This window comes from Arachis duranensis, chromosome 1 (genome assembly GCF_000817695.3).
Source record: "Arachis duranensis cultivar V14167 chromosome 1, aradu.V14167.gnm2.J7QH, whole genome shotgun sequence".
Taxonomy (NCBI): domain Eukaryota; kingdom Viridiplantae; phylum Streptophyta; class Magnoliopsida; order Fabales; family Fabaceae; genus Arachis; species Arachis duranensis.
Window position 1 is genome coordinate 8,400,736 of NC_029772.3, and position 15,979 is coordinate 8,416,714.

The window sequence follows — 15,979 nt, forward strand, 5'->3', positions numbered from 1 at the left end:
TACAGAAACCTAATTAAAAATTTTGCGAAACTATAGAAACTAACAGATTAATTAAACCTAATAATAATCATGTACTTATAGATTGGTTAATACTCTTTAATTGGGTCACCATTGTTATCGTGTTAGTATTCAATAAAAGAATTTTAAATAGGGGTGTTTATGCATCGGATCGTATCCGCAAATTCGCAGTAAATATCCGCATTCAATCTAAAAATTGTGGATACGATCCGATCCACAGTCCGATCGGATACTCTTTACGGATCGGATTGTGGATATCAGCTCTGCATCCGCGTATCCGATCCGCAAATCCGCAAATCCGCAAATCCGCACAATAATAATTACAAAAGTAAATATATATTTAGTATTATATTTAATTGTTTGTATGTTTTAGTTAGTAGTTATTATTTATATATTGTTTTATTTTATTTTTGTTATTTAGAAAAAATTTGATTAAAAATATTTTAAAAATAAATAGGTTAAAAAGCATGAAAAAAATATTTTTGTTGAATTTCTTTTACATAGAAATGTAATTAAAAAGAGAATGTTCAATTATGCGGATATACTTGATATTCGATCTGATCCGCAAATGTGCGGATCGGATCAGATCAGATCTGACACTAAAAAATGTGGATATCATATCCAATCCAATCCGATGAAAATTGTGCGGATTGAATCAAATTTTTAATTATATCCCATCCGATCCGATTCGTGTACACCTCTAATCTTAAACGTGATTGCACATATAATAGTGGCTAGGTTATAATAAATATTTTCTGCGAAGCTTACTTAAAGAAATAATGATGATCCACAATCTTAAAAATAATAAATGTATAATAATAATAATCATATACTTAAAATTTGGTTTGCATATATTTTTTAATTGGGTTACTACTGTGATTGTGTAAGTGACGGAATGAATCATAATACTACTATAATTTAATCGAAGTGCTTTAAGTCATAATAAAGTATTTAAATCAACTGAATTAATTTTTATTTTTTTAAAAAGTACTACTATTTTTTCATAAAAAGTTTAGAAGAACTATGATCCTATTATCTCAACTAAGATCTCAACTAAGTTCCGTCCTTGATTGTGTTAATATTCTTTGTTAAAACAATAAAATAATCTTAAAGCATAATTGCATATAAATATTGTTATACATATTCTAAATCGGTAAAAACTTAGTCAACTTCACGTGAAGTTGATAGATAAGAGCCGTTAAATGATTTAAATGATTCGACTAAATTTTTATCTAACGACTTTCAGTTATCAACTTCACCTGAAGTCGACTGACCTGAGTTTCCACCTTTTAAATCAAAATTGTCAAACATTCAAATGTTTTATATAAAAATTGATAAATTACTCTATTTTATACTAAGGTTTGAACACAAGTGGAATTGGTCTCATGATCCAACAACAAGGAATAAAAGGAGAAAAGGTATTCTAATCTAACGGTTTTAAAATTGGGGGTCCATGGTAGACTAGAAAACTGGATTTCTCATGGTAAAACACTCCCTAAACTATCATCGTCGTAACCTTTTTAAAAAACAAAAACCAAATGATTGAAGATTGAAGGAATCTCCGAACTCTGAAGCTTAGATAGCTTACTTGCCTCATAAGATTTTGAATATTCAGACAACAACAGTGTTCTCCCAATCACAAAAACTTTCCCTCTTAAAAAAGCAGTGTTTGATGTGTTAGTCACATTACATTACATAACATCATACCCTTCAATCCTTCATCACTGTTTTAATCTTTTTGGTTTGTTTATTAATTAACGTTTTGTATATTACAAAAGCAAAAGCACTAAGCAAAGAAAAAAAGTAGCAGAAACACACTGATGTCTCTTTTCTTTTTCAATTTTGTGTGCTGTTTTTTTTTTTGTAATTTTTAATCCTTGTTATCAGAGCAATTCCAAAACCACTCTCCCAATCAAAGTATCCATCTTTTTGGTTCCTTCTTCACAGCCCCCAATACAAAAAGATGCTAACTTTAGCTTCCCCAACTCTTCACTCAATCAACAAAACCAAGAGTTATTGTTGGGTGAAGAAGAGAAACAAAAAAATCAAAACTTTTTTTGAGGGGGGAAGAAGAAGAAGGAGAAGAAGAAGAAAAACAATCTTAAGGAACAGCACATTGTTGCTGTTGTTGTTGTTGTGGTGATGGCAAGCACCAGTGGTACAAAGGGTCCTCATGGGGTGCCAAGGCCACCATCTAGAAGGTTCACAAGGTCAGCAACAAAGGTTGTGGAGCTTCCAAATGAGGAAGGTGGTGTTGACAGTGAGATTGTGCCTTCTTCACTTGCTGTTATTGTTCCTATTCTCAGAGCTGCCATGGAGGTTGAGGAAGAGAATCCCAGAGTTGCTTATCTATGTGAGTTTCCTTCAATGGCCATTTATCATTTTTCTCACTTTTTTCATTGATAAATGATCATTGCAAATAGAATAGTGTTTTGTATTGTACATGAAGTGTTAAAAAGATATTACTTATTGCATATATAATATATTAATTGAATTTGGGGGACTATTTTGCTTTGCAATATGTCTTGTTAAAATGAAAACCAAGGACAAAAACAGTTAAATTCTAATATTTTTATTGCTCTATTGCATGATAACAATATATCTCTCTTATATTTGATTAATCAAGAAATATTAAGAAGTTCCCTTGTCATTTCCCCTAATATCACTAAAGCTGATCAAAAGAAACTGATTAAATTTATAAGGATCATCCTTTACAAATAAAATAATTATAAGGATTTTCAGCAGATCTTTAATGCTTATCTTGTTGGAGAATGAAATGCATAACTTTGGAGGGAGATTTGGATGTTCATAGTGATATGATCATGGATCCTAAACCTTTGGATGACCCCTGTCTATAAGAAAAAAAAAATCCTTCCAATTTTCAGGATCAGAAATGTAGAAACAATCATAATTCCAAATGAAAGTTAATGAATGTAATGTGAAATGATTATTGAGTTCTAAATAAGCATCTCTTACTAAGCTAAGAAGAAGAAGAAGAAGAAGAAAAGAGCATCTCTATTTAAGGACACCCTACATATCTGGGAACTTTATATTGCTTGAATCTTGTTTTTATGGAATCATTCAACCTTGTGTTAACTTATGTAAAGTTCTCTGCAAATGCGGCACCTAGATTTCTGCTAATGAATGTTCACTTCAAGCAGCATAATGAACTTTTTTTTCTATGAATAAAGTTGCTTCTTGCTTTAGCTGCTTCTGCAAGCCTAAATTTATAGAGTTCTGCATAATCCAAATAGAATCCAGAGGGAAGTAAAACTAAATGATTGTAAAGCATCAGGCTGAAATCATATTCTGATTCCAGAACAGTTAGTCTCTGATTGCAAACACAAGTTCAAGTTCAAAGTTGAAGTTTAATAATCATAGATGACAATGCAACACATAGCAAAGGTGGTTCTAATTTATATTTGAAAAGGAGAGTATTTGATACTGGTCAGTTTCTTTCTCTGTTTGATTAGGTCGCTTCCATGCATTTGAGAAGGCTCATAACATGGATCCTACATCAAGCGGTCGTGGTGTTCGGCAGTTCAAGACCTACCTGTTGCACAGACTTGAAAAGGTAGACCAGTTAAACTTCTTTTGTTTCTGTTTGCAATCCACTAAAAAAATGATCCTAATGGTTGATATGTTAAAACATTGTTCATAAAAAAGTAAAAATCTTGGTTTCAGGAAGGAGAAATTACAGAAAGTATGACAAATAAAAGTGATGCTAGGGAGCTGCAAACATACTACCAATATTTCTATGAGACAAGAATTCGGGATGGAGAAAATACTCAAAAACCGTGAGGACTGATATAAACTTCTATGCTTGCAAGTTCTGTGAATTGTCTGATTTATTATCATGTCTTAATTCTTATGAGCTGTTCTTGAAGGGAGGAGATGGCTAAAAATGTTCAGATTGCAACCGTATTGTATGAAGTGCTGAAGGCTATGGTACCTGCACAAAGCATTGAGGAGAAGGTGTGCTTCTTCTAGATTATGTTACCATGACTTGAATTCGTCGAATACTTTTAAATGCAATTGGCTTATAGGCTTGGGATGTTGTTTTATTACCAGACAAGAAGATATTCCGCGGATGTTGAGAGTAAAAGAGGAGAATATGAACACTATAACATTCTTCCATTATATGCTGTTGGTGTTAAACCAGCAATCATGGATTTTCCTGAGGTTTGTATGACTCTAGAGATACATGCATTGTTGGTTTTGCTTTTACTAGTGATATGATTTTCCTGAAACTTACCCTTTTCTTTATCTGTTTGGCTTTTCTTTTCCTTGAAATTATAGATTCAAGCAGCACTCAATGCTTTACGCCGGGTGGATCATCTTCCACCGATTCATGATGTCCCTAGAGATGGTTCAACACACCCAACACATTATAAGAAAGTTAATGATATACTTGATTGGATTTCCTATATTTTTGGCTTTCAGGTAATGATTTCTTTATTTCTTTATTCATTGTATGCTGGAAATTGTGAATTCAAATCTCTCTTTTGTTCCGAAATTATACTTGTTTTGATGAATCATCTGATATTCTGGTTTTGATGTTGTTGTTTGTTATAAAAAGAAAGGAAATGTGGCAAATCAAAGGGAGCACCTTATACTATTACTTGCCAATATGAATATAAGGAATAAGGCTGCATCTGAAGAGGTGAACATTGTGATTTTATGTTTTAATCATGTATTATAATAATGAAAACTAATAAGAAGCTTGTTGCAGCTTGATGATGAAACTGTAGACAAGTTAGCAGCAAAGATCTTCAAAAATTACGAGTCATGGTGTCATTATGTCCGTTGTAAATCCAATCTTAGGTAATCAAATGTTTTAATTGTGATTAATATGATGTTTGTATAACAATGAGCACATTGATTTACTTTTGTGAATGCAAATTTCTTTCTAACACTATAGGTATCCAGATGAACATGATAGACAAAGGTCACAACTCATTTACATTGCACTTTATCTTCTAATATGGGGAGAAGCTGCAAATATTCGGTTTATGCCGGAATGTCTTTGCTATATTTTCCATCATGTAAGTTTACTCTAACAGTCTATACATTATAACAACATAGCATTATTCTTCTGATTCACAAGAGTCTAGTATCTTAAGCCTATAATGTTCTAATGCTTTTAGTAAACACATTTTATGATAACACTTTTAAACCATCATTATACTGCAATTCTTGCTGCCATGGTATTATACATGTGATACTTCCATATTTGACTATTTTAAACCATGTTCATAACCCTTCTTTCTTGTGTGTTTCTCTTTTTTGCCCCCCTCCAAAGATGTGCCGTGACGTCTATGGGATTTTACATGGCAATGTCGATGCTGTCAGTGGGGAGATGTTCTTAAAAGCTGCAGAAAGTGATGAGCTTTTTCTCAGGGAAGTCATAACTCCTATATATGAAGTTTTAGCCAAGGTATGTTTGACACATCAATAATCGGATCAGTTTTGCTGTTATGTTTTCAAGTGTATGCTCCTGAAGCTCTTTTTCTTTACTTGGTGAAAAAGGAAGCAAAGAGAAACAACAAAGGCAAGGCTAGTCATTCCAACTGGAGAAATTATGATGATCTTAATGAATACTTTTGGTAAATGTTCCGCGGAACTTCTACTTATTGAAGTTATTACAACACACAAAACAGTGCTAAAAACTATTTTGCATGCATTTGAATAACTTGAAGTTTGAAATTTATAATTTTCCAGGTCTGACAGGTGTTTTAAGTTAGGATGGCCGATGAATCGTGATGCAGATTTCTTTAGGCATTCGGATGAGATTCAAACAGCACATCATGTTTGTCATTCTGTCTTTTACTTTACTGTCTGTATTTGTGATGTTTCAACTTGTGTTTAAGCAGCTTCCTTGTGTTTTACTTTTCATGGCTAATAACTATGATTTGCCTTGATCACATTACAATATTTAAATTTTCATTACTTTGTTAAAGAACTTTATTCAAGTATAAATGCTAATGGCAGGGCCGTAGCCAAGCTAGCTCAGTTTCTGGGAAAAAGAAGCCGAAAACAAATTTTGTTGAAGTTCGTACATTTTTGCATCTGTATAGGAGTTTTGATCGAATGTGGATATTCTTTATATTGGCTTTACAGGTGATCATAATTCTTGGGACCTGTTAATAGTCTGTTGAACTTCACCACATAAATTTTTTGTCATATATGCAAATATTTGTTTTCAGGCTATGATTATTATTGCATGGAGTACCTTGGGACCTGTTGGGGTGTTTCTTGATACTGATGCCTTCAGAAATGTTATGAGTATATTCATTACATATGCTATTCTCAATTTTCTGCAAGGTATTCAATCTTATTATATGTTTCAGCTTTTCTTTGTTTTATTGTCTTCTTTGTATTATGATTTACTAACCTTTTTACTCATATCATCTTCATTGAAAATTTTCAGTCTCCCTGGATATTATACTCACCTTGAGTGCATTGAAGAATATGAAGTTCACTCAGTTGCTTCGATATTTTCTGAAATTCGTGGCGGCAGCTGTCTGGGTGGTTGTTCTGCCAGTAAGTTATTCTAACTCGGTGCAGAATCCGCCAGAGCTCATAAGATTTTTCACCAGTTGGGCAGGGCATTGGGGTGACCAGTCACTTTACACCTACATGGTTCTACTATATATGTTGCCAAACATAGTGGCTGTATTACTCTTTTTCCTTCCACCTCTGAGGCGAAAGTTGGAGCGATCTAATATGCGACTCATCACACTCTTAATGTGGTGGGCTCAGGTGAGTAGCACAAGCTATTAGTCTTTGCATTTTTTTTTTTCTAATTAAATGTTGTGTGTCTAACAATGACTTTACTGCAGCCAAAATTATACGTAGGAAGGGGAATGCATGAGAACATGTTCTCACTACTGAAGTAAGTGTGAAAATCTTATAAATTTCCTTTATTTATCACCAAGTTTTTCAAGATATGGAATTCAGAAGTCAGAAGGATGAGCATAAATGCATAACTACCATTGTTTTTGTTATATTGAACATAGTTTACTATATAAGTTTCGTGAGAAACATCACCATTCTAGTTAAAAGACTTGATGAAGAATATATCTATGTACTTGCTGTTCAAGTTTTCACCATATTATTTCTGAAACTTTTCGGTCACTACATTGTAGACACAAATGTTCTGTTTTTGGGCCATTTTTTTTTATCCCCCTATTGATCGACTAAAGATTCGATATTGAATTCTTGGCACATATATGCTGCTTCTATAATAAAGTTCGACTCTCCATATATTTTGGTATTAAAGTATATGATTGTACTTTGTTATGGCAGGTATACCTTATTTTGGATAATGCTACTACTTAGCAAGCTTGCATTCAGCTACTATGTGGAGGTATTATGTCTCCAAATTTTACTGCAGTTTCTTAACAATATGGATCTTCTATAGTGAGTTTATGCAGAAATATAAAGATAGTGGAATCAATTCCCCGTTTTATGAACTGTTAAACTCTTTTCTTTAGGATTTAATTTGATGCACTGTTGGCGTAAAAAAGTTTCAAACAGATATGCTTGTGTGAAAATCACAAAATATATTTTATAAGTTAATCTCATTTAATTTGTTTCTCTGATATACTGAACTTATCTTTCAATAGATAAATCCTCTTGTTGAACCAACAAAATTGATAATGGGAATGTCTATTGATAACTACCAGTGGTATGAGTTCTTTCCAGAAAATGGTAAGCATTTTATGCCCCTTTTCACTATTTGTACTACATTTTCTGTTACTATATCTACCTTAACTCACATTTTATAAGTGCTACAGAGACTCACAACATTTTTATTGTGATTGCAATTTGGGCTCCAATTGTCCTGGTGAGTTCAGTAGACATGGAATTTCCGAACGAAAACTCTTTGTTCCAATGCTTTGGTTTTCACATTTCTGATATAATTCATTCCCTTATTTGTATGTTCTATTATGTATAGGTTTATTTTATGGATACTCAAATATGGTATGCCATTTATGCCACTCTATTTGGTGGAATTGTTGGAGCCTTCAGCCATTTGGGTGAGGTTAGTAGCAATTTTTTATTGGAATGATCTTTTCGGATTCCTCTTTACTTGACAGGATTCTTGTTTTATCCCGGGGAAAGAAAATGAAAAGAAAGTTGCAGTATCTAGTTTTATTGAAATTGAAAACAAAAATTAACCTTAAATTCAATGCTAGTAGCAATCTTAGTAAAGGTCTCACCTTAACATGATTTTCTTTTGAAAAAAAATTAATATTTTTGCTTGTGATAATAGTACTATAGATATAATGCTTTTGTTCATTGTGTTATTTTATCATTCTTTTCACATCTTAGATAAGGACTCTTGGAATGCTCCGCTCGAGATTTGAATCTGTGCCACAAGCTTTCAGTGGATGTTTTTTGCCTGGAAGAAGCAGAAAGACTATACATGAGGAAGTGGTGCTGCATTCATATCTCAAAATTCAGTACTTGCTCATATGATGCAATTATATATAACTACCTAGATAGATTCTAGATATTTATTGCTATTCTAAATACCTTGCTGATGAAGCAAACAATTTTTTGCGGCAGGATGAAACGTATGGACGGAGAAATATTGCATACTTTTCTCAGGTTTGGAATGAGTTTATAAATTCAATGAGAGAAGAAGACCTGATCAGTAACAGGTTCGAACTTCTGCATAGTATCCGCATCTTGCATAATATGCATGAATCTCAAGCTCTTAAATTTTGATTATATCTCTTGACTATGATTTTTTCAGGGATAGAGATTTGCTTCTTGTTCCTTACAGTTCAAGTGATGTTTCTGTCATCCAATGGCCTCCCTTCTTGCTTGCCAGTAAGGTACATTAATATTTTCGATTCGCTCCTCGTGATCTAGAAGGTACTATAATTGGATTGCAGCAAATTTTGCTTCTGTTTTAAGTCTCTTTAATATGTACAGATTCCTATAGCCCTTGACATGGCAAAAGATTATAAGAAGGAGGACGACAGTGAGCTCTTCAAAAAGATTATGAATGATAGCTACATGTATTCGGCAGTCGTCGAATGCTATGAAACTCTCAAGGATATCATTTATAACCTCCTGCAAGATGAGGAAGATAAGATGTAAGGAAAAAAAGATATCACTTCTCGCATGCTTACATATTTAGTTTCTATTTTTATTTCCTGATTTCATTTTTAGCATTCTCTGTTGTTAGGATTTCGCGAAATCAGAAAACATGATTTTATTGTTTTCAACTTTTTTCTTCTCAAAATGTGAAAACATAAACCAAACAGTAACTTTCTTTCTGCTTTTACCGGAATCCTCTTGATTTTTCAATGTCTTCCATGTATTGTGATAGGATTGTAAACCATATTTGTGATAAAGTTGAATGGAGCATACAAGAACACACATTTGTCAAGGAATTCAAGATGAGTGGTTTGCCTTCACTTAGTGAGAAATTGGAGAAATTCCTAACTCTATTGGTAACTCTTTCCTCTCAGAATATCTCAGTTTCCTATATAGACCCTTTGAAGTCTTTATAACACTTTCTTTTCATTCTCATTGGCAGCGAGCTGAAGATGACAAACTCGAGACACTGAAGCCCCAGATAGTCAATGTTCTGCAGGATATTGTAGAAATTATCTTACAAGATGTTATGCTTGATGGCCATTTGTATGTTCAAAACTTTATATATATTAAACATCACAATAAGTGCTGCATTATGATGTTGATCTGGTTTTGCTTTCTCTAGAGTCATGGAAAATCTTCGTCTCAACACCAGAGAAAGAGGACAGAGGTTTGTCAACATAGACACCTATTTTACTGTCAACAAATCAGTGAAGGAGAAGGTAGTCTTCAAAAATACACTCCGGTTGATTCGCTGCATTATTCTTTTTCAATTGTGGTTTTGTTTACTAAGTCTTTGTTTCTTCTTTGTAGGTTATTAGGCTTCATTTGCTTTTAACAGTAAAGGAATCAGCCATAAATGTGCCTCAAAATCTGGATGCCCGCCGCCGTATCACATTCTTTGCAAATTCCTTATTCATGAATATGCCGAAGGCTCCCAAAGTTCGAAACATGTTGTCCTTCAGGTTAGTCATTATGATTAACTAATTTATTGATATGAAAGTGGAAAAAATAGAATGAATATTGAAAAATGGCAAGTGCCAACTCTCCTAAGTTCTTAAATATTAAAGGCACATAATGTTTGTTTATTTTTAACTGATGTTACTATGATTGGAACTTATGTAAGCTTTTTCTTTAGTGTTTTGACTCCATATTACAAAGAAGATGTTCGATATTCGATTGAGGAACTCAATAAGGAAAATGAAGATGGGATATCAATCTTATTCTACTTAAGAAAGATATACCCTGGTGAGTTTGGATTTATTTTCTCACTTATTTTGTTTTCTCCCTCAGTACATCTTCACTCATTTCTAAAGCAATGTAGATGAATGGCGTAATTTCCATGAGCGGCTTAATGACTTGAAAGTTGAGAGTGATGAGGATAAGAATGACTTCAAGACACAATGGGCATCTTGTTTCTGCTAGTGAGAGGAATGATGTATTATAGGGAAGCTTTGATTCTTCAATGTTTCCTGGAATATGCTGGAGACAATGGTCAGTTATCTCCTTTATTTCAAATTCTAATTCATAGTGCAACTCCATTCCTTAAGAATGAAGTACAATTTGTTTTTTTCTTCCTTGCAGCTATATTTAGCGGCTTCCGGACAACAGATTTTCAAGATAAAGATAAGAAGGGGCTCTTTGAATATGCACAGGCTTTGGCTGATTTGAAGTTCACCTATGTTGTTTCTTGCCAAGTCTATGGTGCTCAAAAGAAATCCAAGAATCCCAAAGAGAGAAGTAGCTATACTAACATTCTTGGCCTGATGTTAGAGTGAGTCAACTATACCATTTTCCAAACTATATAGATGTACTTAATATAACAAAGTGATTCTCAATGAAGTAATGGAATATACCGTGTAGGAATTCAGCGCTTCGTGTCGCCTACATAGATGAAGTGGAAGAGGCAAAGGAAGGGAAATCACAGAAAGTTTATTACTCAGTTCTTGTCAAAGGAGGTGAAAAGTATGATGAGGTATGGACAAATGTTCAAGTTTGAAGTCTCATTTTCCAATTATGATTCACCTAAATTTTCTAAGAAAAGGATAAACTAAGTTAGATAAAAGGACCTAGTTGAAAAATGTTTCCTGTGTTAAGAAATGGTTTTATGTTGAATTAATAGGAAGTATATCGCATCAAGCTTCCGGGTTTACCAGTTGAGATTGGTGAAGGGAAACCTGAAAATCAAAACCATGCCATTATATTCACTCGTGGTGAAGCCTTGCAGACCATAGACATGAATCAAGTAAGTTTTCTTTGGAGTTAAATTTAATGTGTTAAGTGGTATTTATTTTCTATGTAATTCAGCACTCTTACTTTCTCCTTTATATTGTAAAGGATAATTACTATGAAGAAGCATTCAAAATGAGAAATGTGTTGGAAGAATTCCGAAAAGATCATAGTGGACGAAGACGACCTACCATATTGGGTCTAAGAGAGCATATTTTTACTGGAAGGTATTAAACCTTTACTTATTTCATGATAAAGAAACCATGAATGTTTTTATTTATTTATTTCTCATGTTTAATCAAGCATTTAAAGGGTACTTATTGTCAGTGCTTACTGTTTCTTACTTTGCAGTGTTTCATCACTTGCTTGGTTTATGTCAAACCAGGAGACTAGCTTTGTGACCATCGGACAACGAATTTTGGCAAATCCTTTAAGGTTAGTACCAATGTCATGAACTACCTTCCAATGTGATACAAAGTGTAAGTTATTATCAGAGAAAAACACTGAATTATACATAATTTGTAATAACTTGAAAAAAACTTTTCTTACAAGGAATACATGTTCTTAAATTTGCAGGGTTCGATTTCACTATGGCCATCCTGACATATTTGACAGAATCTTCCACTTAACAAGAGGTGGCATAAGTAAAGCATCAAAAGTCATAAACTTGAGTGAGGATATATTTTCAGGTACATCCAGGTTACTGAGTAGAAATTGTGTATCCAACTTACTGAATCTTTTACTAATTGTGCTTATCTTTGATAGGGTTCAATTCAACACTACGAAATGGATTCATCACTCATCATGAGTACATACAAGTTGGTAAGGGGCGTGACGTGGGAATGAATCAGATATCACTCTTTGAGGCTAAGGTTGCAAATGGAAATGGAGAACAAACACTTAGCCGAGATGTTTATCGCCTCGGACGACGATTTGACTTCTTCAGAATGTTGTCATTCTACTTCACAACAGTTGGTTTCTATTTCAGCAGCATGGTAATTAATAAAATATCCTTTTGGGAATTTTGCCTTGCAAACTTTGCTCAATTTGGACTAGATGGTGTTTTCTTTGACATGATAGGAAGCTACTTTTATCACAGTGTGTAGTTTCTTAATAAATAAGCTAACTCTTGTACTTTTATGCCATGACTTGATCAGATAACTGTGTTAACTGTCTATGTGTTCTTATACGGCCGAGTATACATGGTATTGAGTGGAGTTGAAAAAGAAATTCTTCAAAGTCCAATCATGCAGCAGAGTAAAGCCCTTGAACAGGCCTTGGCAACTCAATCTGTTGTTCAGTTGGGATTGCTGCTGGTACTGCCAATGGTTATGGAAATTGGTTTGGAGAAGGGATTCCGAACCGCCTTGGGTGATTTCATCATCATGCAGCTGCAACTAGCCTCAGTGTTCTTTACTTTCCAGCTTGGAACAAAAGCTCATTACTATGGAAGAACTCTCTTACATGGAGGCTCTAAGTACAGACCGACCGGCCGTGGTTTTGTTGTCTTCCATGCAAAGTTTGCTGATAACTATAGGATGTATTCCCGGAGCCACTTTGTTAAGGGTCTTGAGATACTCATACTTTTGATTGTTTATGAAGTTTATGGATCATCATACCGCACCTCACTTTATCTGTTCATCACATTCTCAATGTGGTTTTTGGCAATTTCTTGGTTGTTTGCTCCATTCTTGTTCAATCCTTCTGGTTTTGATTGGCAAAAGACTGTGGATGATTGGACTGATTGGAAAAGGTGGATGGGAAATCGTGGTGGTATCGGTATCTCCTCTGATAAAAGCTGGGAATCTTGGTGGGATGAGGAGAATGAACACTTGAAATATTCAAATATAAGGGGGAAATTGCTTGAGATAATACTCGCATTTCGCTTCTTTATTTATCAGTATGGAATTGTCTACCACCTTGATATTGCTCATCATAGCAGAACTTTATGGGTAGACAAACTCATTCATATCTTCTCTAATTCTATCAATGAGATTGTTGGCTTTATTGACACCACCTAGTTATATATCACATTTTTTCTTGTGTAGGTATATGGACTTTCTTGGGCAGTTTTGGTCATTGTCCTTATTGTCTTAAAGGTATGTAAGATTTATCCATGATTGATGAATTCATTGTTATTTCTTCTAGTTTAAGCCTAACCAATTTCTTTGTACAAAAGTATCATAAATTTATAGATTAACTGAGTTTCTCCTTCTAGTTTAAGCCTAACCAATTTGTTTGTATGAATTTCTATTTGGACATCAGATGGTATCGATGGGTAGACGAAGATTTGGCACTGATTTCCAGCTAATGTTCCGTATTCTCAAGGCACTCCTCTTCCTCGGCTTCGTGTCAGTCATGACTGTACTATTTGTGGTGTGTGGACTTACCATATCAGATTTGTTCGCCGCCGTTCTTGCCTTCATGCCCTCCGGTTGGGCCCTTATACTGGTAAGTTTGAAACTCCTACATATTTCAAAACCATGCATGTTTGGTGATTTTACTTAAGAGTTAAAATCAGAATTCTACTTATCAGGAATCAACTTCAGCTATTTTTTATGCAATTTTGGTTACTAGTTTCCAAAACCAACTATAGTCTCTAGAATTGATTCTAGCAAAAGTTAAAATCTTTCACTTTCTATCAGAATCACTTTTAAGGAGCTACTGATTTTACACAGAATTGATTCTAAAAAGCAAAATCTCACAGTTGAAGAAAATTTGCTATATGTTCTACACTATTCCAAAACTTTAGGCCTATGTAGGAAGTAATTGATTCACTCACTCATGTTCCTTCTTTTTCGCGCGATAAAAGATTGCGCAAGCATGCAGGGGATGCCTGAAGGGAGCTAGATTATGGGATTCAGTGAAAGAGCTCTCTAGAGCTTATGAATATGTAATGGGACTTCTAATCTTCATGCCAATAGCAACTTTGTCATGGTTCCCATTTGTTTCTGAGTTCCAAACACGTTTGCTTTTCAACCAAGCATTCAGTAGAGGGCTTCAGATTTCTATGATCCTTGCTGGGAAGAGGGACACAGATAAAAATGACAAAGTTGAATGACATTATTGGATTGGTAAGTAAGATAGACTTAAAATCAAGTTTTATTTTGTTTCATGCTTTAGTTTGTGTTTTCAATTCATGTGGTTATTTTCAGTGCTTTTGGCCTTTTCTGTGTTCAGATTTTCTTAAAGAGAAGTAAACATATCATCTGATTTTCTGTTTTCACCTATTTTTCTTCACGAAATTCTCGAAATAGAAAATACTGAAAATGAAACCAGAAACCAAATAGGCCCTTTAATTTGCTTTGGTACTATTCTAACTGATTCCATATCTCTTCTAAATGATTATAGGAAATTGCAAGAGTTTCAATTTGAGGACATATCAGCTCCTGTGTCAGAAAATTTTGGGAGAGTCTGATGGATAGTTTATTTATTCTTTTTCTTTTCAAACTGTATAGACTGAGAGGCAGAATGACAAATAAATAGTCAATGAATGATTAAAGCAGAAACTAGAAATGAATTGGCATATCTGTATCAACATTTTATGTATATGTATGATATATTAATTACCAAGAAAGAGGTTCATAGGGTGAAATACTTACTGTTCATTACAATTTAATTAGATTCAAGGCATTTCTTTGTAATATTCTTTTATTATACATCAAGATCAATATTAGTAGTTTACATTTTCACTTTAGATTTTAGTTAACCAAACATATAATTATTCAACACTAAACTTTAAATCTTAAATCATATAAATATTAAGTCCTGATTTTTAATTATATATAAAAAAATATTATTTAAAATATTAGTTAATATTAATAATAAATGTTGATCATAATATTTTTTTATATTATATACTTTTCATTAATCACATTGTACTTACAATAGGGAATATATACATAGCCTTAAGTCAATATAATCAGCTAACAGAAAATGGAGCTATAAATGTTATAACTGCCTTACTTACGTCAGCAACTAATTAACTAACTTGTTAACTATCTAACTAAATAATTGTAACAAATATTTTTAAATGTAACTTATCTTTCTCATTTTTTATCACTTTAAAATTTAAATTTCTCTCCATGGCTTTAATAATCCATTTCAAAATTTAATTTAATTATTTATGATTGATCTATTATTAACTGCTTTCTAATTTTTTTTCTTCCCTATAAATAAGATTCACCACTTTCTAATAGTTCAACATTTTAATGTCCTTCATGTTCACCTTAATAACACCCAGGTTTCTTTTCTTCTTCTTCTTTTATTTGTTTATTTATTTATTTTGTGGCAAATAACGTATGTTTCTTTTCTTCTTCTTTCTTTCTTCTTTTTTTTCTTCTTCTTTTAATTATTTATTCTGTGGATTCATTATTATTATTATTTAACTTTTTCCATTTCTGAATTCATTTTTAAGTAAAAATCCAAGATTTGAGTTTTACAGTGCTACATTCTCAAGCGACAAAGGTATGCACACAAACTTTCTCCTTTCTTGGTTTTCTTCTTCTTTAACATTTGTTATTTTATTTTTGGCTTTAAAATATTTTAAATTTCGTTCATAATTTCTTTTTTTTATGTTGGAGAAAGAAATTGAATATAGAAGAATTTAATCAAACAG

The 15,979-nt window shown here is 33.1% G+C and overlaps 1 protein-coding gene across 1 annotated transcript; it reads left to right on the forward strand.

Annotated features, from left to right (window-relative positions):
• Positions 1–1,951: 1,951 nt before the first annotated feature.
• On the forward strand, positions 1,952–15,045 carry LOC107495533 (callose synthase 7). Its single transcript, XM_016116682.3, is given in 43 exon segments — positions 1,952–2,371; positions 3,492–3,592; positions 3,703–3,815; positions 3,906–3,993; positions 4,090–4,200; positions 4,318–4,461; positions 4,598–4,681; positions 4,751–4,842; positions 4,940–5,063; positions 5,321–5,455; positions 5,548–5,624; positions 5,740–5,827; positions 6,010–6,138; positions 6,225–6,342; positions 6,449–6,780; positions 6,861–6,913; positions 7,327–7,387; positions 7,647–7,731; positions 7,818–7,867; positions 7,979–8,065; positions 8,356–8,460; positions 8,593–8,687; positions 8,783–8,864; positions 8,965–9,128; positions 9,365–9,488; positions 9,575–9,678; positions 9,758–9,854; positions 9,946–10,097; positions 10,271–10,380; positions 10,457–10,540; positions 10,543–10,626; positions 10,717–10,906; positions 10,996–11,107; positions 11,255–11,377; positions 11,470–11,588; positions 11,713–11,796; positions 11,938–12,050; positions 12,127–12,356; positions 12,519–13,313; positions 13,410–13,460; positions 13,627–13,812; positions 14,174–14,435; positions 14,713–15,045. Coding segments are annotated over 42 exon segments (5,736 nt in total). The 5' UTR covers positions 1,952–2,160; the 3' UTR covers positions 14,423–14,435; positions 14,713–15,045.
• The last annotated feature ends 934 nt before the right edge of the window (positions 15,046–15,979 follow it).